Genomic DNA, 24,579 nt, shown 5'->3' on the forward strand with positions numbered 1-24,579 from the left:
CAGCAGAGAGAGCCGAGAGTTATTTTGTAGAATACACAAAAAATAGGCTTTTTTAATGGAAGGATGTAGGTATGTGTGTATGTTCTCACACAAGTAATCTGCTGCTGTCTTGATGCCATCCAATGAATCTCGATGTAAAATTTAGGCTCAGTTCTCAGTCACCTGAGAGCAAAGCTCTGAGTCTTATGTGTCTAAAATCCTGCCTAGGCTTGGCTGAGAGAACTCTGAGCAGATGGGGGAGACTGGGGGAACCACTGAAGAATGTGAGTTCTGGCAGAAAGACATAATAAAATGCATTGTTTCCATAAAGGCAAAGGTGGGGGTGCACCCAGTGTCCCAGAAGAGCTGCTGGCATGGACACAGCTGTGAGCTGGTTCTGACCAGCCATCCCTGCTTTGTGCCTTTCATGTTCAGCTCAAACAACTGCCCACACAGGCCTGAGCATTCAGATGCTTGAGTTCTCCTCCCAGCTCTGCAAGCTTAAATAAACATGTGAACATGTTCAGGGGCAGAGCAACATTCTGCTATGCTCTGAGAGGGACAGGGTGGTGCTTGTGTTTACAGGTGGATTAGTGGTTACTGTCTGTCACTGGGGAAATTTAACTAATTTTCTCCACCCAGAAATTCATGTGTGCTACTTCATTTGCATTAAGAATTGCAAACAACTATGGGTATGACCTTTTTTAATTTTCTAGTCAACTTCAGTAAACCTAAGCTGGCAAAACACCTGCTCTAGCTTGATAGCAATGAGAATTTCACAAATTCAACTGTAAAGTTATCCCAGTGCTTTTCCCTTGGTTACAAAACACGTGCATTTGGGCATTTGCAAGTAGAGGGAAGCAGGAGGAGCTGAAGCATAGCTGTTCGTGTTCAGGGCAGCAAATCAGGGACAAAACTTCTGGAATACAGCTGGAGTCACCAGGCATTGGATGGAAGGAGGCTGCAATGTTGTAGGGAGCAAAGATTTAGGATCAGCTTACCACAGCAAACAAATGGATTTCTGCCCTGGCAGACCTTAAAGTACGCAATTTAGGTTATTCCTAAAGAGGGTCAAAGGAGCCAAATGTTGCTGATATTGATGAAACAAACAACAGTTAGGTTTCTGGTATATTTCTTCACTGATTTCAATGTTTTCTAGACAAAAGGCAGTGTATGGCAGCTGAATACCTTCCTCTTCATGTCTTTCTGAAGTAACACAGATGATTATTGTAGGACTTCTCTGCAGCCAAATGCTCTTAGGACTGACCATGCTTTGTCATGCTTCTTAAATTAATCCCAGCTGAACTGGTCAAGGCCAATACTGTTTCTTGGAAGCAGCTGAGTGGGTGAGTCTAGCTGAAGAGGAAGAAAACACATATCTGCTCTGCAAGTAAACATTTATTTCAGCTTGAACCTTGGGATATGAATATTTTGTTTGAGTTGTGGCCTGACCTCAGTCACTTTGTGTCACTGATCAGATGGGCATGAGTACTTAAGAAGTATAACTTATATAGCTGAGAAATGTTTATGGAAAAACAGGGAAAGGAGACTTTTATAAAAAAATGTGTCTAGGTAGCTCTTTTACCCTGTATCTCTGAGAGTGCTGTGATGTGAAGGGATATATTTAATGCTCAGGTTGGTGTGTAAGCTGCAGTGCAAGTTGCAAATTGAGCTACTTGCCCTAAATGTATCCCTCAAAAATGAGAGGGAGATTGGCTGTGGGGATGAACAGTTTTATAGAACAACTCATATTTTCAGAATGGCTGTGATGTTGGGTTATAGCCTTTTTCAGAAATCTCTTAGGGAGCACAAACTTAGGAAATATTGTCTTATACCATACTCTTGATTGGAAAAATACTTAAGCAGTGAAAGATGTTGAAGAAAACATATGGTTTTGCTAGACAAAAGGTACTGCTGAACTTAGATGTTCCAGGTTTTCATGAACTTATTGCTTTCATCTTTTAGAAACTGATTTATCTGAAGAAGGTCTCTCTTGTCTTGATTTCTCTTTGCTCAGTGAAGCTGTTTTTTATTTCACTGTGAAATAAAGTTGTTCAGATCTGTATTTTTATCAAAGACTGATGTTGGTAAATAAGCACAGGCAGCTTCCAAGCAATTTCTATTTCTGGTTATCTAACAGGTATTACTTAACTGAGGTAGAAAAGCACTGCTTAGAGGGAAGTATTTCAGATGTAAAGAGTGTTTGCAGCTTATATCAGAGATTTGGTAGTTTCTGCTCTGTGTATCCAGTGTCCTGTCCCTTGCCCAGTGCAGCAGCCCTTGTTTAACTCCTGTTGGAGTGGCACCCCTGGCTGGCAAGCTGCAACTGGGAATTAGTCTCACATTCAAAAAAGAGAAAAGCTGTGTGGGAGTTTGTCACTTTAAAACATTGAAATGTTACTTAAAATCTTCAAAACAAAGGAATCCATTGCAGGAAATGGTCAAATCAGTCTTGAGCTCTGTATATCTTCTGCAGTTTTGCTGTAGTTTTTTCTAATAGACAGTCTAAAGTGAAAACCTTTTCAGTCCAGTTATCCATTCTTTGTTTGTATTCTTAGAACCAGACCCTGTAAACATGATACTTTTGCTGATGTTTGCTGATCTCTTCTCTTACAAATCAAATGTGTATTTCTTCAGCTATCAGAGTCAATTTTTAGCATCAGAAATAATATTGCCTCCTTCAATGTTACTAGGTCAAGAAAGAAGTTATTCCTTTTATCTTGTCTCTTTGATTTGGGCTATAAATGTAAAATAGGTTGCCTGGATTTTTTCCCAGATTATAAAATCTTTGGCTCTGATGAATCAAAATTACACTGTTGTAATGTTTTATCTGTCCCAAAGGATTTCAAATTATACATTGAGGTCAAATTTCAGTACTTAGTGAAACTTTTTATGTTCTGCAAACACTAGTGGTATTTTTCTTTGAATAGAACTGCAGCTTCAATGTACTTGCAGCAATTTGCCTTCTAGTCCTTTTGTGCCAATAAGGTAACCTAAAGTTGGGTTTTTTTCTCTCAAATTGAGCTATAGCTGGTGTGGATGTGAGCCTAGAGCTGTGTGGGATACTCCAGGTTGCTTTTGTACATGGCATCCTTGGGCCTGGCTCAATGCTCTTCTCTTTTTGGTCTGGTTGCCTTACACTTTCTGTAGCTAAATTTAAATTCTGCCCTGTTTCTCAGGGTCTTCATAAGGATCTAAGCCATTGCAGAGGGTAAAAAAACCCCTACAAATGACACCTTACAGTTCACAGCAATTTTCTGTGTGAACTGAGTCAAGGTGAAGGAGAATGCTCTCCCAAACACATGGAGGAGCCACTTCATCCAAGTGAACACACACAAAGAAAGCCAAAGCATACATATGGGAGGGAAACAATTTCATTCCTGGTGGAAACAACATGGTTTTTTAGGTGAATGGGACTTAGTGTGGCCAAGCACTTTTTACTACCTCTGAAGGACATTGGTAGCTTTAATGTTGGAAAGACAGAAAGGTTTAATACATAAAATGTTAACGATAGAAGGGGAGCAGGTGCTTTTTCTCTCTTAGTAATTCATAATTAATGTTTACAAGGCAGGAGAACGTATGGGGTTTTGTTTGGGTATTTTTCCTCTCGTTTGAACTTGGGGAATTTCAGGGCACAGTAAACAATGGGTTTTCCATTCCAGTGAACAAGCTGTTCCAGGCTCTCAGACTGCAGCTTTTAGCCCATTAGGTTGAATTCTGCTGGAGTGATGGATGCTGCACCACCATTCAGCTGGCAGCCTGGTGTGTCTCCATGCTTAATTAGTCAGGTAAATCAACTCGAAAGGCAGCAGTTGCCTTGACAGAAGCACTGAACGAGGTTGGTTGTCATGTGTTGGGGTTTTCATGCAGTAAATGTTTGGCTCTCGGGGGTTACAGTTGGCTGGAGCCTGGAGCAGAGGAGGTAAAAGGGAGTGTGAGCACTTAGCCAAGAGGTGTGGGAAATCCTCTGAGTAAGAAGCAAACAGGATTTGGCTCTGTTGGCACAAGCCTACCAACCTGAAGGCAGGATTTCAAGAGAATATTGGAGATGGGCATGTTGCACGCTGGACTGGTGTTCTGAGCAGCTGAATGCCTTCTTCACTCCAGCACACAAACTAGCTGTGAGATAACATTGGAATTGCATAAGATGATTGTTATAAACGCCAATCACTTGGTTTTTAAAATTTTAAAAGTTTAATAATAATAAAATGGTTATAAAAATAGTAATACAATTAGAGTAATAGAGTAATGAAAATTTAGAGTTAGGACAATTACAAGACAATAAAAAGCAAAGAATTACGGACGTCCGGATGCTCTCGGGCACTTAAGCCCAATAAGCATGCCTTGTGAACAAAGGAATAACCTTTAAAAGCACTAGCCTGTTGCATATTCATACATCTCATACATGATGCATAAATTCCTTGCAAATTAAGAACTTTTCTGGTTTTTGTCAACTTCTTCCCCTTAATCCTGGTGGTTCCATAAAGACGGAGAGAAGGTGGAAGAATGTTTGTCTTTTCCGATAAGGAGGCAGTAATTCTTTATGGGCCCCCATCATTGTCATCTCTGTGTGAAGAGTTTCTTCATTATCTCATCTCTTGCTTGAGCTAGTAAAAAAAAAAAAACCCACATACATAGGCTCTATTTTAACTACAAAACTACATTTACCATACTATTAAAATGTTAATACAGCACTTCTAATCAATATAACATAATACATATAGTATTCAATTTAATATTTGCGAAAAGCCAGTCATAAAATGTGCATTTTTCACAATCCCTCCTCTTATTCTTTATAAATCATTTGGCTTGAGCAATAGCTCTTATCTAATTGCATTCTTTAGACTATGTTAGTAATCAAATAAAAGATGGGATTAAACGAGGAAGAAACATCAGAACAGTTGTAAAACATCCAAGGAAGAATTCTAATTTCTTCCACTATCTATTCTTCAATACATTACCCCATCAGTTAGTTTTTAACATTGTTTTCCCACTTTTGGACCGGTATCTGGGTTATTTCTTTAATTCTAATGCCTGAGTGGCTTTGTTTGTTATCTTCTCTATGACTGCTTGGAGTCTTATAATACGATTCAGTATATAATTTGGGTTTAATACAGAAGTAGATTGCTGTGCTGGTTTCACCTTTTTGTTTACTAATGGCCTTTTTGCAAAATCTTGGACTGTATTCCTGAAATCAAATGTAAAACAAATCCATCTCTCTCATTTTGGACATTCAATGCCCCACCTATTACCATTTTTTCCTAAGTTCCTTGTAATTCAATATTTTTCCCTTTTTTTTTTTTTTTTTTTTTTTTTTTGCAGGTACTCAGTTTGGATGGGTTATAACAGTGGCTGTTGACATGGGGGTGTGTAACAAAAAAGGAACTTTGGTTTCTTTCCATGTAATATTTTTTGTAGCATTTGTGACACAATCTTGCCAGTATCTCAAAAGGTAAAAGACAACAAATGAGAGACAGAAACAGGAATAACAGAGGTCTGGTATGGCTTATACCCCCACCTCCCCTGCCTATGGAGTTGCTTCCCATAGCAGGTATGTGTGATCTTCTCGGTGGCGAGTACAGTGGTCAATCCAGGCTTGCCCTCAGTTTCCTTTGTTACTCTTTTTACTAAATATCTTTAGGCAAGTCCTTTTCAACACTCCTTAACTGAGGTTTCTTATCATTCCTCGGGTATCTCTCAGTCAACAGGCACTGATAATTCCCATCCACAAAACAAAGTTATTACCTCAGTTGCTTTGAGTTCTATCTCTATAGGGGATAGATTCAGTACTCAATACCTATTGCAATGAGAACATAGATTTTGTGAGCTCCAATACCAATCATTCTCATAATTTGAACATTTACTTATAACCCAGTTAGCATGTCCAGCACTGAGATGAATCAAATAAAGTATACAGTATAATACTGATGGTAATTTCCCTTCCTCCTTGTACAAGTCACAGGCTAAGGCCAGAATGTGAGAACTCTGATTAAAATAATCTTGATCTTCCTGTTTGGAAGTATTCCTCTCTTAAGGAGGTGCTGGAGGCGTCTGAGGGCTTATTTAGGCAGTGCTTAAAACCAGTGATGTAAGCTTTACCTTATTTCTCAGTTAGGTGTTATTCTTTGTACCTTCCTTGGTTCATTTGGGTTTTCCCAAACTATTACCACCCAGTCCCAGTCGAAAGACAATTTGGTATCACCCAGTTTAGATGTGATAGTCCATTCTTCAAGGTTCTTCACAAGTTCTTTGATTTTTGCTGTCGTGAATTCACCCTCTTTCCGTGGTTCAGATTGCTGCTTTAGTGGTACCTGGAAAGGACTTCTTAATAACAGTGTTAAAAGAAAGACGATACTGCATTAACTATTACCATTAGCTTTCTTCAAAACTTTCTGGGTTTAACTAAAAGCTTTTTTCTACAGCTGCTTCTTCTTCTTGTGTCCAGCTGTTTTAATAGCTGCAGAGGCCAATTCTTCTTCTTGTGAGCTATAAGTAGTTAAATAGAAAGACCAGGCCAATTTTAACAGGACATGTATCACATCTCTTGCTTTTTACTTTTTGGGCAACATTTAACTCATTCTTCAGAACAAAAAGCCTCCTCTTCTTAACAACAAAAACCTGAAAAAGAAAGGAGTTCTTGCTTAAACAAATAAATCACTTTGTGAAAGTCAGCTATCTCTGCCTTGATCTTATCTTTAGTGGTGGTCCCATTTATTTATTTATTTATTTATTTATTTTTTAACAGTCTTGCATATAACTCTGTCCTTCGCCTGCCTCTCTCTTTTTCTCTCCCTCTCTTTCTCTCTTCACATTTTAACATCCACATTCCAGCATCAGTCCACCTTCTAACATCAGTCCACATTCCAATGTCTCAGAGAGGTAAGTCTGCCAATCACCCCTCCCCCTTTTTCAACTTCTTTACAAATTAAATTACTTTTGTTATGTGCGTTCTGCAAGCATGCAATTCATGGCACTCTCCACCAAGGCTACTAGCCACTCACAGCTGACACAGTGCCAAAACTAAAGACTTGTTTTTCTTCACAAGCTCAAAAAGGTCGTAAGAACAAGGTAAACAACAACTTACTTCCAAAGTGACCCTACCTGCACCAAAAAAATTTAAGACAATGCTAGTTAGTGCAATGCAATTTGCAACGAAGCCAAGGTTTGATTTGGGAAGGGCATCTGAGGACACAGAGCATGAGTTTTACAAATCCATATTTTGAAGAGAGAATGGACAAACATGAATACAGTGGGGGGAGACAGAAAGTAAGGAATTTGTCTCTGCAATACCTTCTCTTTGACTGCTAGGAAACGCTGTTCAAAGAGGCTCCTGTGGTACAAACAATAATTGGATGGAAAGAGGCACTCTTGAATTTAAGCTTTAATGTCACAATAGGAAACAGCACCTGAGCACTGCAGTGGTGAAGCACCCTGCCTGCAAACTCACTAGAGGCAAGCTACTGCTGCCACGCTGCAGGGCTACTTGCAGCACAGAGGGAATCACGACCAAGCCCTCCTTGCAGGCTTGGGTAAACCACACAAGGAACCCACAACTTCTTCATAGCTGTCTAACTAATTCCAGAAATAAAACTACAGCAGAGATTCCCCCCCACCATTTTTTTTTTTTAATGTGTGTGTGTCACACACCTACAGCTATGCTGAAAGTAACAAATTAACAGCTTACATTAGAAGATACTGAAACCTTTTCTTCATCCAGCTTTGTGTGTTCCCATTTATATATGTAGCCATCTCTAGTTCGAGGTCAAAAAAATGAGCCCTATTTTTCAGAAGTGCTATGCATGCACAACTCTAGCTGCTGTTCTAGGTGCACTGCAAGTAGTCAGCACTTCCAGAAACACAAACAAAACAAAAAACTAAAAAAGCAAAACACATTTGGGTACATGTAAAAGGACTGGCTGGAAGAAAAAAATGTTTCTCATTGACCTGCCAAGTAGCTGGTGTTACCTTTAGTTTAACTTTACACACTGAGAACCATGTGATTGAACAGCTTCACATCGATTCAAAATAAATTAAAAGTAGGTCTGGCTATGCCACAGCTGTAAACTAGTTTTTCAACTTTAGAGTATAGCAAGTTACAAATTTCAAGATGAAAAATCGCAATGCAAATTGGAAGAAATAATTTAAACTACTTGTACACAGTAATGGGAAAAGAATTAGCTGAATCAACAGCTCAATTAAGACATTTGCTCAGTATGAAGCATCCTTCCCTATTTCCTTCTCTAGCCCAAACTTCTTTGTTAATTTTTTTTTGTTACTTTTACAGTATCTTTGCTCACACTATAATATTTTGGAATATTTAACAGACAGGTTCTTTTTGCCCCTGTGTCTACTACAAATTCTAATTCTTTTTTCTTGGGGACCCACTTTTAAAGTTATCACAGACTCTAGATGGTATTTTTCCCTTAAAAAAATAGAGCCTCTAATATCCCTATTCTTCTTCTTTGCTCATCTCTCAGAAGATTTTCAGATCTGTTGCTCTCTTAGGACAATCTCTCTTATAATGTCCTTTGCTCTTACAGTAAAAGCAGACATTCCTGGAATGCTCCTGAGACTTGGTTTGTATTGGGGTTTTATTTTTTCTGTTCCCCTGTGTCTACTACTGTCATATCTAGGAGTAGTGTTTGTGTGTTTTTGATTTTTTTCTTGTAATTGTTTTCTCACATGGTGACTGCCACAATCCTTGCTTTTAGTTTGGCTTTGGCCATAGACTTTCTGAGCCTCCTTTAATAAATCATCTAATGATTTGTCATGCTGATCTTCAATTTTTTCCATTATTTGGCCAAGCACAAAGTTAATCTTTAACAAAGCTTTTCTCACATCAGTCTCAGGATCCATTCTGGAATGTTGCCTTATATTTCTCCCAAGTCTGTCCAACCATTCAGTTGGAGCCTCCCCTTTCCCTTGTTGTGCCTCAAAAGTCCCTTCAGCATTTTGCCCTCGAGATGATGCCCCTTTTTTTCTCTTGATTATTAAATTACAATACTCATTCATATGTTTTCTCCCCTCCTCATTATTTTGACTCCGCTCAGGAGGTGCAGTTGGCATTTTGTCCTCTCCAGGGAGGGGATGTGGTTTTTCTTTACTCCAGGCTTCTTTGCTTGCAATTTTGATCATTTCCCTTTCTTCTGGAGAAAATAGTATCTTTATTATCGACCACATTTCTTCCCAGGTATAAATGCTTGAACTTAAAAACTGGTCTAATTGTTCAGCAGTGCTTATGGGATCCTTCAAGATCCCTTTGATTTCCTCTTTAAAATTCCTGACCTCAGAAGAAGTTAAAGGAGCATTTACAAACTCAGTTCCACCCCCTCCCATCAGGACCTCTCTTAGTGGAAACAGATCCCAGTCTTTTTCTATAGCCTTTCTCCCGTGTTGTGAGGAAGAGTCTGGAGAATGTTGTTTTCTAACTGAACTTCTCGTGTTCCTATAAGAGGCGTCCTCCAGGTGCGAGTTTCTTTGGGCTGCAGCTGCGGTTACCAGGGGAACGGAGCTCAGGGGAGCATGGGCAGGGCTCGCTGCCGGAACCGCCAAATGAGGGGGCATTTCCAGGGGATACCAGCCGGGAGCGTAGTTAATGGCGGCTGGGTCAGCTCTTCCCAGCAGAGGCAAAGCAGCAGCGGGGGTGCCCAGAGCAGCTGGCACGGTCTCAGAGTCGCTGGGGATGGGGCAGAGGAAACAGCCGCAGGAGGAGCTGCCAAAGATGGGACAGACGAGAGCCCGCCAGGCGCGGCCGGTGGAGCGGCCACGGACCAGCCGGGCGGGATGGGGGCAGGGACTGGTTGGGCAGCCGCGAGCAGCGAGACGGGGACTGGTACAGAGGCTGCGGGCGGTGAAACAGGCACCGGGACAGGCGCCGGCACTGGGGCAGGCGGAGCTGAAGTGAGCGGCTCGCTGGGACCTGGGACAAATGCCAGGACTGGGACAGACGGAGCTGAAACAAGCGACGAGCCAGGGCCTGGAACAAGCGGCTCGACTGCGAGTGGTGTGGTTCTCTCTTGTTCCACTCCCTTTTCCCCTTTTTCTTCCTTTTTACTGGTTTTCTGTCCCATTTCCCCCCCCCCCCCCCCCCCCCCAAATCTTATCTATTCATTCCATGCTCTTTTTTTTTTTTCTCACATTTTCTAACAACCTAAATACTACCTTCTTTCAACTACCCATGCAAAAAATCCTTTCTCTCACAAACGATTCAACATAATACACCTCCCTCTAAAAAATAAAGCTCAAAATAAACAATCTACATTACATATCTTCCACTCATTTCCATTTACTCACCTTTATCTCTTGCTCACTCTCACTCACATTCACACCCTCAAGCCTGTTCATTTATACTTCTGGACTTCACAATACTGTTACATATACTTTCATTCGTGCACACTTACTCACTTTTATTTAGCTCAAAACAAACAATCTGCATTGCATATCTTCCACTAATTTCTATTTACTCACCTTTATTTTCCACTTACTTTTGCACACACATCTACACCCTCAGGCCTGTCCATTCATACTTCTACATTTCCCTTTATTTTATTGCACAGAGGAAGGAAACGTTAGCAAACCTCTTAGACTTACACAAAGGGATTTCCGTTGCCAGAGAATCGTGAATCGTGTAAGCCCCCACCCTGACCCCTTCCACCTCCCCGAGGTTTGGCTATCCCTCTTCCCTAGAGATAGCCCCCGAGTCAGGGGTTCGGACCTCCGTACCTTTCCCGATCTGGACTCCCCACACCCCCTCCCCCAGGGGGAATGGGTTAGACAACTACTTTACGCAGCTGCGGTGCTAAAAGGTCCTACGATACTGAGCCATCCTTGCTTTGGGGGCAGCCTCTCTGGGCTTCAGTACTGCTGGGCCTCTGGGAAGTGCCCTGAGTTACTCAATCCTGGGTGCTCTCGAAGGTTAATATCTCAACCCAGCAGACTTTTTCACTCAAGTTTTTGCAGGGTTTTGCCTAAGCTCCCACCCTCAGGGGACTTGTTGGTGCGGGACCCACCCTCGCGTACACAACAAGGAAAGGTACCTTTTGTTTGCCTCTGGTTCCAATTCACCTTTGAGGCTGGCTGCAGTCACAACTTCCCCCTCACGCCCAGGGGAACAAGGCTAGTTTTGCGGGTTTTGCCTAAGCTCCCACCCACAGGGGACTTGTTGGTGTGGGACCCACCCTCGCGTACACAACAAGGAAAGGTACCTTTTGTTTGCCTCTGGTTCCAATTCACCTTTGAGGCTGGCTGCAGTCACAACTTCCCCCTCACGCCCAGGGGAACAAGGCTAGTTTTGGGGGTTTTGCCTAAGCTCCCACCCACAGGGGACTTGTTGGTGCGGGACCCACCCTCGTGTACACAACAAGAAGGTACCTTTTATTTCACCTGATAGGTGTTACTGGCCAGTGTTGGTATTCTTGGATATCCCTCAATCTAGCTGTGTTGTCCAAAGCAGAATTTTTAGGGGCCCCTCTCACACATTTTACCTTTTGAATTTTTTTTCTCCAATTAATTATGCCAAGAAAACCCTCTTTTTACCTTTTTTTTTTTTTTTTTTTTTTTTACTCCCCCAAGGGGTCCCACTCTTTCCCTGAGACCCAGTCCTGGTTTTCCCCAGGTGGATTCTCTCACTCTTTTTATCACTCGCTTGGTCTCTTTACTGGCCGCTTTTCTCGCAAAAAAGACGGAAACGCAGCATAGGAAATACCTCAATCGCTTAGCAGGTCTGGGGTAACCAGCCCGCCTCTCATTCACACACATTCATCCCCCCTTATCCACCCCATCCCAACAAATACTTACCTATCCTGTGTCCTTGGGTCTTTGTTCTTCGTGTACACTTTGGTCTTAGGGGCTAATTACCGCGGTTTTAGGGAATCCTTTCCCTTTTCTTTATTGTCTCCTTTTGTCCATCGGATCGTGACCTGCATCTGGATCGTGACCTGCATCTGTCGGTAGCACCAGGGGAGCACAGTGAGGCTGCCTAATCAGTGCAGGACGCGTCGCGTCTCCCTCACTCTGACTCTCCTAAGGCACCGGCAGAGAGGTGTTAGGAAGCATCCTCTGCTACCATTTGTTATAAACGCCAATCACTTGGTTTTTAAAATTTTAAAAGTTTAATAATAATAAAGTGGTTATAAAAATAGTAATACAATTAGAGTAATGAAAATTTAGAGTTAGGACAATTACAAGACAATAAAAAGCAAAGAATTACGGACGTCCGGATGCTCTTGGGCACTTAAGCCCAATAAGCATGCCTTGTGAACAAAGGAATAACCTTTAAAAGCACTAGCCTGTTGCATATTCATACATCTCATACATGATGCATAAATTCCTTGCAAATTAAGAACTTTTCTGGTTTTTGTCAACTTCTTCCCCTTAATCCTGGTGGTTCCATAAAGATGGAGAGAAGGTGGAAGAATGTTTGTCTTTTCCGATAAGGAGGCAGTAATTCTTTATGGGCCCCCATCATTGTCATCTCTGTGTGAAGAGTTTCTTCATTATCTCATCTCTTGCTTGAGCTAGTAAAAAAAAAAAAACACATACATAGGTTCTATTTTAACTACAAAACTACATTTACCATACTATTAAAATGTTAATACAGCACTTCTAATCAATATAATATAATACATATAGTATTCAATTTAATATTTGTGAAAACCCAATCATAAAATATGCATTTTTCACAATGATAATTATTGATATTCTCAGTACACTCTTGGGCCTGACACCAGCTGGTTCTGGTAGTTTGGCTTCATAGGGATTGGGTCCAAATCGTGAATCATTTAGAGATGGCCATATCCTGTGCCCACCTACTCCTTGGCTGCTTTTTAGAAAAGACTGGTCTGTCCCAGCCTCAGCCAGCTGAATATTGGCTCTGAGCACAAGAAACTGCGCTGACAGTGTGCTCTCCTTGCAGATAAGGCAAACAGTGTTCTGGGGTGCACTGGAAGGAATGTCCCCAAGCAGACCAGGGGAGGTGTTTATTTCCACCTGTGTGGCCCTGGCCAGGCAGGACCCAGGGTGCTGCATCCGGCTCTAAGGAGGTAATTCCTCAGTAGCTGCCTCTGGCAGTGACTGCAGGCTCTCTGCTTTTATGTGCCTTGCAGTGGTCAGTGCTGCTCACACTGGGCTGGAGAACCATGAGATTGCTTTGCAGGGTACATAAAGGGCTCTGGTTTTGGGCCAGCTGTTGTCTTTTGAGCTTCATTCCTTACCTGTCTCCATTTCAGGTCTCCCACAGAGACTTTCAGCAAACCCCACAGGGCTCAAGCTCAGCTGGTGTAAATTGTTGCACCTGCTTTGGTTTAAAAAAACCAAAACCCATTAAAAAATACCTTTCCTATTCCAGTCCCTGTGTGGAGTCCTTGTTGCTAGATATGAGGTGACAAGAGGCACATTTGCAACATAAGCAAGGCAACGGATTTAACAACCACACTAATTAAAGCAACTCTTCCAGTGATGTCTGTCTAAATTGCACTCTTAGGTAATTAACTCTTTATTGTTGTTGTACTTTTTCCAAAGCATCTCCTCAAAATCGAGGACTTCCCTCTGCCCATGTTTTTCAAGAATAGTATTCTCATGGATTGGCAGAAACAGTTTTCATCCATGTTCTAACAGAAAATCTCCTGTTATTAATCAGGTTTGGAATTTTTTTTTTTTTTTTTTTTTTTTTTTTTTTTTTTTTTTTTTGCGGGGGCGGGGTGGGGATCCTGTTATTACCAGCTTTTGGACTGGTCTCCAGTAGTAACTTCATACACCAGAGTTGGCTGTTTGTAAGATCATCTTGCCTGTGAGCTGTTGTGAGTGGCTCTGAAGAGACAAGTGGTTTATGCCTGAACTAACAAAGCTTCTGTCTTTCGGCTTCTTTGTCTTGATTTTTATCAGGTCCTAGTCCCAGGCATCCCTTTCCATCAGGGTTTTGCTGCCCTCAAGCACACTCCCACTGCTTGCTTACTCCCACTGCTTGCTTGCTCCCAGCAGCTCACAGCCACTCTCTTAAGACCAATTAAGATGCTGAAACCTTGAGCAAAAGCCTCTTTAGCTAAGTCAAGCTCCTAAACTCTTCAGGACCTCAAGGCAATTTTGCTAATTGGTACCAGAAACACTCTAGTGAAGGCAGAGAGCTTGACACCTCTGCCAGAAAACCTCTGAATAGCACCACACGTGAAAAGACCCGAAGGGCTGTGTAGCCCAGCACACTGTTTTGAAACAAGGAAAATGGCTTGTGGCAATGCTAGTCTGGAGCTAAGAAAAGCTGCGAAATTGTCACAGGCAACAAGAGATAGGCAATGGACTTCCTTGAGTGGTGCCTTGTAAGGGCTGCTGGAAGTGACAGCTATAAAGCCACGCTGTTTGCTGGCAGCTTTAGTAAATTTTGTTTGCTGCTCAGGCAAAAGGTGGCCTTGTCACAGTTAAAAAATTGACACAAGCAGTTCACAGGGAATCAACAAGACAACTGCAAACAGCAACAGCAGAACATATCCAGAGTAGCAGGGGAGGCAATTCCTTTAGACAATATTTGATAGGGTGACCCCTCGTGCAGGGAACAGGAACAGCCTGCAGATAGACACCAGGTTTGCAAACAGACTTTGGTAACTCCAAAATCATAAATTTTCAACACTTTGGTTCTGCTTAATCAGCTCCTGGAGAAAACCAGTCTGTGTTTCTTATACCCAAAACTAACTGCTTAAATGTTCATTGCTCACTGCAGGAGCTGCCTGAAAGTAAGGCTTTGAAATGAAATTAATTATTTCTTATCTCTTTTGTATAAATTCGACTTATAATCCTATGGTTTGTACATGGATGTTGTACACCACAGCCTGTAAATGTTGTCACCCTGTGTCAGGGCAAGCCTTTTAAGCACAAATAAAAACCCTCACTGCAAAGAACTCAACTTCCCCATAGAACTCTTCAGCTTTAGCTTGACTGTGGCTTGGAGGGGTTCACAGGAGGTCTAATAATAATCTTTTTCACCCAGTATCCAATAATTTTTGCAACATTCTGTGTTATAGAAATGTTGAACTCCCATAAAAACTGCTTTCCTATAGAACCAGGGAAAAAAAGCTTTCTTAATACAATGCATTGTGTTACATTTTAGAGCATTCATGAATTTGATTTCCTTTGCTGCCGTTTAATGAAAATTCAGGAATGGGACAGTATTAGTTTGACAGGTATATTTCTTTGTGTGCTGTCCTCCCAAGGCATGTAAAAGGCAAAGACTTTTCCAGCATGTTGTAGTTATTGCTTCTCATTGAAAATTCACTTTTATTTCTAATTATTGAGACCTTTCTGGTGTTTGTTTTCAGCTCATAATCTGAAGTCCAGAAGCCAATCTATTTTTTTGCAGTTCCTTTCCTAGGCCTTTGTTTATCACTCTAAGATGCAAGACAGGATAATGGCAGTTAAGAACCTTTATCACAGGAGGGTGTACAGAAATTTCTGTGAGGCAGCTACACCCAAATATGCTCAAAGACAAATTTCCCTTTGCTGTAAGAATGAAGGAAGGTGCTTCAGTAATCCCTGCTGTCAGCTCAGCCTCTAAAAGGGGACAAATATCGCCATCTTGCGGTTACTGTTCTGTATGGAATGGTATGGAAAGGAGAGAAGTATTCAGCTACGGCTAATTTAAAATAAAATACTTTAAATTCTGCTTAAAAGGCTGTGATGGAACACAAAAATAAAGTTGCTGCAATAAAGAAAACCTGATTTCTCTGTTGCTGTTCCCTCTTTATATAAAGAAAAAAAAACCATTGGTGAATAGCATATGTCAGGCTGTCAGAATCCTATTGAAATAGTAAGTCTTATTTTGTTAAATAAAAAGGAAAAAAAAAAAAACAAGTGATATATTAGACATAGTTCTTAATTTTAAGACAGCCTAACTACCACTTGTACCTTCATTTAAAAATGCTGCATTCATTTTTACAGGTAAAGCACAACAATAGGTTCAGGTTCTTAGCAATTGTTATCATATAATTTTTTTGTGTTTTGACTGTATAAAATGATTCTCTTTTGAGAGTTGTAACTGTGTGTAAATCTACTATTCCTAGAGCCAAACACACCAAAAAAATGTATGATTCTATGTTTTATCACCCTGACACTGATCTATTTCACAAATATAGGGCTGGTTTGCTGAAGGTCTGAGCTGCCAGGACAGAGCAATGTAGTCGGAAATATATTCCCAATTCTTTAAGTTATTGATTTAACTGATCCAAGATTAGGTGAGCAAATGAAAAACAAATGTTACACTCCAGCACTTAAATTGCTTGTAATTTTAGCACAATGTTTGTGGGTTGAAGTCCAACAGGATTTCACAATACTTCAAAGGCAAGCTTGCATGCTTGCTTCCAGATGAAACTAAAAGATCACCTGGGAGTGATTTTACAGCTTTTTCTTACATTCTTGACCTGGTTGATGGCTTTCTGATTAACTCTGAACCTGTTGCGGAGTGCTTGTGTTCGACCTTCTTTGCCCATAAAAAAGGTGTTTTGCTGCCTGAAATGCATAAATGAGAGGAGATGGACAGTATGTGCTGAATGCAGACACTGGTCAATTTTACACTGGAACAGCTTCTCTCCTTCCCTGTGCTCTGCATTTCACACAACTGATAATTACTGTGATTTTTATTTATTTTTTTTTTTAATGTGGGGAATGGATTTCTTCAATATCCTATTAGTGCCATCATTTCTGCTTGAAAAAGAAAGAAGGAGGGGGGAGGAGGGAAGATACTAGTCCAAATAGAAGCCTTAGAAGTCCTGATTTCTGAAGGTTTAGGGCTGTTTCAGGTCACAGTAGAGGTAGTAGAGGTCTGACTAGTCCACTAATTTTTTCTGACAGCCTCTAGGAGAAGATGCAAAGCGAACAGTTTGAGAAACAGCCAAGAATATTTCATCACCCATTTTTTCCACTCAGGCTATCAAGTCTGTTGATGAAAGAGCAAAGCAGACGTATTCATGTATTTATATTCACATGTACAAGACTCTGGTTAAAGAAATAGCTCAGCCATGCCAGGGAATTCAAAGAAAAACACTGGTGCTTAATGGCAGGTGACTGTAAGTGTGAATATCATCTTCAAACAAGCAGTGCTGGCTGGGCTGTGGCACCAGCTGGTTCTGCGGTGCACTGGGTGTTAGTTCCCTGTGTGTTCTGGATTAACCCAGCAGGCAGCTAAATGAAACAGCCACTCACAGTGGCTGGGGGAGACAATTTGGGGAAAACAGGTAGAACTTATGAGTTGAGATAGAGTTTGATAGGACAGAAAAGGAAGGGAATATAATAATAAATGAATGCACAAAGAAGTGATGCACGATGCAATTGCACGTTGCCCCCTGACCAATGCCCAGCCAGATCCTGAGCAGCAGGCTGACATCCCCTGCTCAACTCCCCTCAGATTTATTGTTCAGCCATATGCTGTGGGATATCCCTTTGGCCAGTTTGGGCCAGCTGTCCCGCTGTGACACTTCCCATCTACTTGTGCCCCCAGCTTCCTTGCTGTCAGAAGCTGAAAAGTCCTTGGCTTGGTGTAAACTCTATTTGGCAACAACTGAAACATCAGTGGTTATCAACATTATTCTCATCCTGCCTAAAGGCAGCCTGTACCAGCTACTGGGAAGAAAATTAGCCCACACAAAATCAGGACAGCATGGTCCATACTGGAGCTCTCTTTATCTCAAAGCGTGTGAAGGGGAACCCTGGAAGAGTTCAAAACTGCGTGCATGTGGCACTTGGGGATATGGTTCAGTGCTGAGCATGGTGGAGTTGGGCTAATGGCTGGACTCAGTTATCTTGGAAGCCTTTTCCATCTTCAGTGACTCTTTAATTTTTTGTGAGTGCCTGGAAAGAGAATGGAGCAGCTTCTGAGTGAAAGCTCTGCCTTTTGAGCTTGCCATCCCAGATATGACCAAGTCTCTGTGTCTATTTGTCCCAGGAGATGCACAGCTAAGATTAGAGCCATGCCTGTAAAGATGTGACTCAGTTCTCCCTTATAGCTCCTCCTTTTTTGGTCCTAGAAATCATAATTAAGCAGAACAGGCACATGGTAATGAAATAACACAAATCTGTTGTAATCTGTAAGAAATTAAACTAAAAGGATCAGGCCCTTTGGTTTCTGTGTTCTTGCTTTCTGTCCGGTCAGGGCAAACCGTGATCCTTCTGCTATTCTTGGATGTTGCCCTCTAGAAGGCAAATATTGTGATTTAGTGCTAAACTACTGCGTCTGAGAATTTATATATCAACTGTAAGGATGTTTTTAAAAAAAACCCTGAGTTTAAAAATTAATTTTGATGCTTTATTTTGTTCCTAGATTTTTTCCTGGTTTTCAAGCTTTCCTCCATAAGTCTGGTGGCAGAATGTGAAATAGGAATAGGAAAGTGGATCTTCTTAACCAGAAGCCCTTCTTTAAGGAAAAAGGTTAAGCATCCTAAGAATCTGGATGAATATGTTGTTGTCCAAGCTTGTAATTTTTATGAGCTTCCTCTTTTCCCTTTAAAGGAAATGACACATACTCCTCAGAACAATTCTGCTCTAGTTAGAGCTGATTCTGCTCTTAGAGCAGAGAATGTTTGTCCCCGTTCTTGGCTCTCTTGCTTGAAGACTGCAGGAGCTTAAGGGACAGTACTGAGGGTCAGAGGGTTTGGCTGAAGGCCGTGCTCTGTTCCAGCCCTGACTGCTGCCTGGGTCATGTCCTGTGGATGCTTCCTTCAGGCTCAGGGAGGAGCAGTGAGGATGCACTAATGGTGCCCTGAGCAAAGCTGCTTGTTCCTTGTTCTGAGACTCCTGCTCCTGCTTTCTGGCAAACCAGGTGGTGCAGAGCTCTGCCTTTGTGATGAGATTTCCAACCCAGAGGTGTTTTCTTCCTGAAGAAAGGTAGCTGGAACTACAGCTCCTCCTGGCCCCCTGAGAGTATCAGCTGTGCACAGAGGCAGGAGGGGAGGAAGGGAGCTGAGTGTGCAGTGCTATTGGAACTCATTCCAAGCCACTCACTTTGCATTTTCTCTTTTTCTTGCCAAATTATAGATCAAAGTACAGACCTGAGTATGCATGTTAGGAGAAAGCACTCAGATAACTTCTCCTTCATTATGTTACAGGCCGTTACTGCATTAAGACATAACTGGCAATTTCATTAGAGTTAATTGTTGCAATTTTAATGTCACTATCAAAGTGAAGTATCCTGGCTGTAAGAAGCAGCACATCATCTTCTTTTGCGTAGTGGCTTAGTTGTTACTACATGCTTGAGATCAAGACTTGGCCGTATTTCTAAAAGACAGATTCGATTTTAACAACAAACCATCAGGGGTTCTCTGAGTTTCTCAAGGCAGGAGGTCAGAACAGCTCTCCAGGGCCGACCTGTCTGATTGTGGTGAAGCTGAGATATCTGTGGTTCTTTTTGTACTGCTGTTCCTTTTTTTTTTTTTTTTACCTTTTAAGGGCAGCCGCTTAGTTGTGCTAATGTGTTGTTAAGCAATTAGGCAGGCAGCTCACAGATCTTTCCATGGATGTTGAATTGCCAATTGGATATTGATATTGGGTTTTGTATTCCCAGAAGCATTGGGGCTGCTTTGTTTTTGAATAGTACCTCATGTGAGCAGGAGGTGCACTCCCTGAAGTGGCTTCCACCAAAAGCTGCCTCTGGCTCATCATATGAAATATACAGTAATTAGATACTTTGGATCAGTGCAAGATCAAAACCAAGCCATGGTAGAAATGAAAGCACTTGTTATTTAGACAGGTCAGCTTATTATATTATATAACCTTATAATTCTTTGTAGCATTGTTGACCCTCTACAAAAGACAGAATAATTAGATGATATCTTTGTTATAGTGTACTACTACTTCAGCTCCTGAACAGCAGGGAAAAGATGTTAAATATGATTTAGGAGGCACTTTAAATTGTATAGCAAAGCTTCTCATAGGGGTACCTATGATAAAATGGTCACTTAAGGCTAAAATTAACTGTTTTATCTCAATAAAGGCCAGGATTTGCTCTTCTAATGGCTTTTAGTGCCCATTTTCTTTTCAGCTAGGCAGAGAGGCAGTATAGTGGGACTGGAAAATCCATCCAATTGAAAGAATGAGCCAGATGTTCCTTGGAAGATGTAGACAGGCTTGTGACTTGTTTTCCTTTATTTTTTTCCCTCATTGACCACTTTGGGCACATACCACTGAGGTGTTCCCCCTCTGGTGAGGCCTTGGGAAGGATGCCTGTGTGAGAAGGAAGGAGCATGTGGCCCATCTGCATCCACAGAGGAGCATCTCCTGGGCTTTAGCAGGCACAGAGCCAGCAAGATTTCCTGCAGCACTGTTTGCATCTCTATCAATTTTGGATTTATTCAGACACAGATTTTCCTTGAAATAACTAGTCGAAAGACAACAGCTAAACATAGAGAAAAAGATAGAATATTGCCAAGGAAATGCAGCTCCTGTGGGGTGGGATACCACTGGCTAACTGGCAAGCCTCCTGTGGGCCTGGGTGCTTGCTGCATTGCTTGCTTCAAATTAAACCAAGTACCAAACCGAGGTTGGGGATTTTTTTATGCTGTTCCTTTCTCAAAAGGCTGAATTCAGACAGCACAGTTTGGCAGAGGCAGGAGGTGGCCTTTTAGAGGGAGCCCTGGCTTGTAGTTAGCCAAACTCGTGATGTCTGGGCAGTCCCAGCAGTCAGTGGAGCAGAGCAAGGCAGTGTCTTGAGCCCTGGCAGGTTGTCTCAAAAGCTCAGTGCCAGTTACAGGGAGGCCAAGTTGCCTTCTCTTGGGAAGTGGGGAAGTCTGTAGGTGCCTTCCAGGTTAGGAATCGGCAGTGCAGTAACAAATCACCTCTGTAACTGGCAGCAATCACCCCGGTGAGCCCTGCCCTAAGCAGCCTCTGGAGCACCTATTTGCATTCTGCAGTTCCCTCCCATCAGGGTCACTCAGCCCCGAGACTGCTCTGCCTGCAGCTATACTGTGCCTGAGGATGCCAACACAAGAAGCAAAGTGACATTTTGAGAGAGATGTCATTTCTTTTTAAACACTGCAAAACATCCACCCATCTGTCACAAACATGTCTTCCTTCCTGGCACTCCAGCATCTCTGCATCAGTCACACACAGAGTACAGCTCAGCACACAGGAATTTATCAAGTTAATTTTATTGTTCATATGCCAATTTTACTTGGGAGCTTCAGAACCACCTTCCTTTCACCCCTTACCATCAGGCTGGGACTTTTATTTTAAGCTTATCCTAGAGAAAAGTGCTGGAGAAAACACAAGAGGGGAAATAGCGCTGAAGTATCTCTGAAAGATCAAGCTGGCTTGCAGACAAATTGAATGTCCATGTCCTGAAGGATGTCTGCTGTCTGATCACAGAGTTGGAGATAGAACTCTTAAAGCCACATGTAGCTGATTGCTTTCCACATCCTTCCATAGCTCCTTTTTTTTTTTGGAAACTCAGCCTGGTGTGTTTGGACTGTATTAGGAGATGCTAATCCCTCACAGGAGAAAAGTGACTTGCCTGGTGAGCTGTCACACCAATAGCAAACCAAGCAATCCTCATCCTTTTCATTCTGGACATTTTGTTGACCCTAGTTAAACACTAGTTACCCAGAGCAATTCCATTGTTATGGTATTTATGAATAACTTCACTTTAAAAGGGATAAAGGATACACAGTGCACACAGTCACTGTCAAGATCATCAGCTTACTGATTTGCCCAGATGTTGCTACCAATGTTTTCCATCCAACCCTTATAGCACCTTTAGAAATATCTCGTTCTTTGAGACAAATTTTATTTCCTTTGTTAGATATTGATATGTGTGCCTTGGCTACCTGTGTGTGACTGCTGAGATAGAAATCAGCCATAACAATTCTGGAGAAAATTCCTTCTCCTTGTGTCTCAGTCACCTAGAATGCGGGTTTCTAGAAGCTGGATTGCATTTGTCATTCTGAGAGTGCTGCTATTTCATCAACAAGATAAAGTGAAAACAGGGATTAGTGAAGTTCACACATGGCTTACCAGGTAATTCAGTGCATTCATGTTAGCTTCGGAGAATGATGAAGGATGAGGCCAAACCAGGGATTTTTATGCCTTAAGCCTTTGGAAACCTGACTTTCTTTGGAGCACTCATCCTGAATGGAGAACTCATCTATGCAGTGATGGTTGTCTGTCATGGGCAATGTGTGCTTATTAAGTAGACCAATAAGGCAGCTCCAAAGGCCTCAGGAAGTTATTTCTCCCCTCCATCAGCTTTTTGACTCTATCTTATATGGAGGGACCCAATTCCAGCTCTTACAAACCCTGAGACTGAAGTGTCAAACCAAATGGCAAATAGTGGGGTGGTTCTGGCACTCCCAAGTAATGAAAACTTCTGCCTCTTGATGTTGGAAGAGGGATAACAAAGAGATTCAGCCCTATTTCTCTGAGAAGTAGGGGGCATTTCCCATGCCCCAGAGATAGGAAGGAGATGCACTAACAGAAGGCAGGCAGATTTTTCTTGCTTATTGTAGAGTCTGCTGCCTGAAATAAATAATTGTTTGTATCTCCGGAAATCTTTTCCAGCCAGAGCAGCAGAGGACATGGAAACTGGCCAGAGAGTTCAGACCACATTGCATTGAGTTTTATGACTGGGACAATGGTCCAGCTGGACTAAAGAGATGGGCAGGTTGTCTTCTTAAAGAAAAAAAACAAACCAAAAGACCACTCTAAAATCCCTCAATCATTTTATCTCCACTGTTTTAATTGGCATATCTGAGTTATGGCCTAAATGTGAAAATAGCATACTCAGAACTTTCTACTTTTGTTGTAATAGGTCTGTTGCCAAACTGCCAGTCAAATCCTGTTTGCTCCAAAGAAAAGTGTAGAGATAGCTTTTCTGCAATTGAGACTCCATTATCCATCACCTGAATATGCTACCCAAACAATGCAGCATCCTTCAAATGTCCTGAATCCTTTTATAGGTATATTTTACTTTTGACTAAATTATTATTAAAAAAAATCTAGTCATCTCTGCTAGCAAAACATAATTCTTTTTAATTTAGGCTGCAGCACTCTCACCATCTGAGAATATCTTTAAAGATATAGAAAATGCTTTATGACAGGTTATTTAGTGCACCTTTTAATGAACTGTCTGAGGGAGAAACTGAAATATTGATTGTGGGGCTTGATGTTATGTAAGGGAGTACAGGTGGAAACCTGATAGTTTGGGAGGGGGTGGTTATTTGTCAGGGGTCTGGAGTGCAAATATGTAGAAATTTCTGAATTAGGTCTTGCATCTCATTGTCCTCACTGTATAATGTCCAAGTGGGCTGAGCCATTTTGGTGTTCTGAAATGTGATATAGAAGGAAATTACCTTCTCCTCATGACCCAGACACAAATAATGCATGGCTATGGATAAATTTTTATTGCCAATAAACCTGATGCTTGATCCCATTTGATTAAATACCATTCCCAGATTTAAATGCTTCTGAAGGATGATCACTCAGACTTTGTTCAATTTCCCTTTTGAGTTGGTCTGGAAGTAAAATGCTGCTTTTGAAAAAGCTGTGTGATTTAGTTCCCTCATGTTCATTTAAAAACGCTTAAAGAATGTTTTTTAATTTTGATTTGGGAGGGTGGACAGACTTAACTTGAGAATTTTAATTTACTCCTGCCTAAGCAGCTTGCTAGCTAATTCAAATGCTGAATGTACAACTTAATCCAATAATGAATTCTCTCAGATGAGTGCTGAAGGCATGTTATGTTTTAAAAATCTCAATCTGCTTTTCTAATGTAACAATGAACAATCTAAGGGTTACAATAACTTCATCTGGACTTCAGATGGGGATGTGTGAGACAGAAAGGTTGTCACAGACAGAGATATCGCTATCAACAGAAGAGAAGTGGGATTCTACCAAGCTAGGAGAAAAGAAGGTGTATTGTGGGAGTAAAGAACTTTACATATTAGTTCAGTGAGCAGCACATGAGAAGGAAGACAGAATCTCCTCAGACAGTCTGGAACTGGAAGAACTGTGCTAGAGAGGCAAGTTGAAGGATCAAGTGTGGTTGTTAAGAAGTACCAGTAAAGAAGATGATTTTGCTAATGTCTGCTCAAATTTGGTGACCAAAGCTAATGAGAATTCTAAAATTACTAGGAAAAAGAAAGAGAGAGAATGAGATAAAATTTATAGAGCCCTGTTTCTATTCTGTTACCCATTTTGCATAATCTGGAAAACAGCAGAAGTTTATTATTCTCTTGCACATTTTATTTATAAAGTCAGAAAATGTGGATAAAAGTCTTGGCTGAATTCAAAAGATCTATTTTCATTCAATTTCTGTGCATCTGTTCAAAGTTGTCTCTATCTTTTCAAGTGTACTAAAAATTGTTTTCTATAAATATTTTTTGTTGTTTCTAGTGGCAGCCTGTTAGCATTTTCTCACACACAACCTTAACAAAGGAATCCCAGAGCAATCTGAAATAAGACAAGTTATCGTATGTGTGCATAAAAAACAGCTGTTAACACTAGTCTAGGTGTAGATGCTACAGTGATGGAGAGGTGATTAAAACCTAAACATGTTGTTTGCCTTGTGTCAAAAATTGTGTGGCCAGCAGGACCAGGGCAGGGATTATCCCCAGTGCTGGGCACTGGTGAGGACACACC

General features: G+C 41.4%; 1 protein-coding gene across 12 annotated transcripts in view; it reads left to right on the forward strand.

Moving 5' to 3' along the window:
- TUB (TUB bipartite transcription factor) overlaps positions 1-24,579 on the forward strand; it is a 159,774-nt gene that overhangs the window by 41,834 nt on the left and 93,361 nt on the right. The window contains exon 1 of one of the 12 annotated variants that reach the window (XM_068194131.1): positions 1,243-1,325. The exons of the other annotated variants lie outside the window; for them this stretch is intronic. Coding sequence (XP_068050232.1) covers positions 1,258-1,325 — 68 coding nt within the window. The 5' untranslated portion in view covers positions 1,243-1,257. Of the gene's footprint in view, positions 1-1,242; positions 1,326-24,579 lie in introns of those variants that run through there. 12 annotated transcript variants of the gene reach the window in all.

This window comes from Anomalospiza imberbis, chromosome 6 (assembly GCF_031753505.1).
Source record: "Anomalospiza imberbis isolate Cuckoo-Finch-1a 21T00152 chromosome 6, ASM3175350v1, whole genome shotgun sequence".
Taxonomy (NCBI): Eukaryota; Metazoa; Chordata; class Aves; order Passeriformes; family Viduidae; genus Anomalospiza; species Anomalospiza imberbis.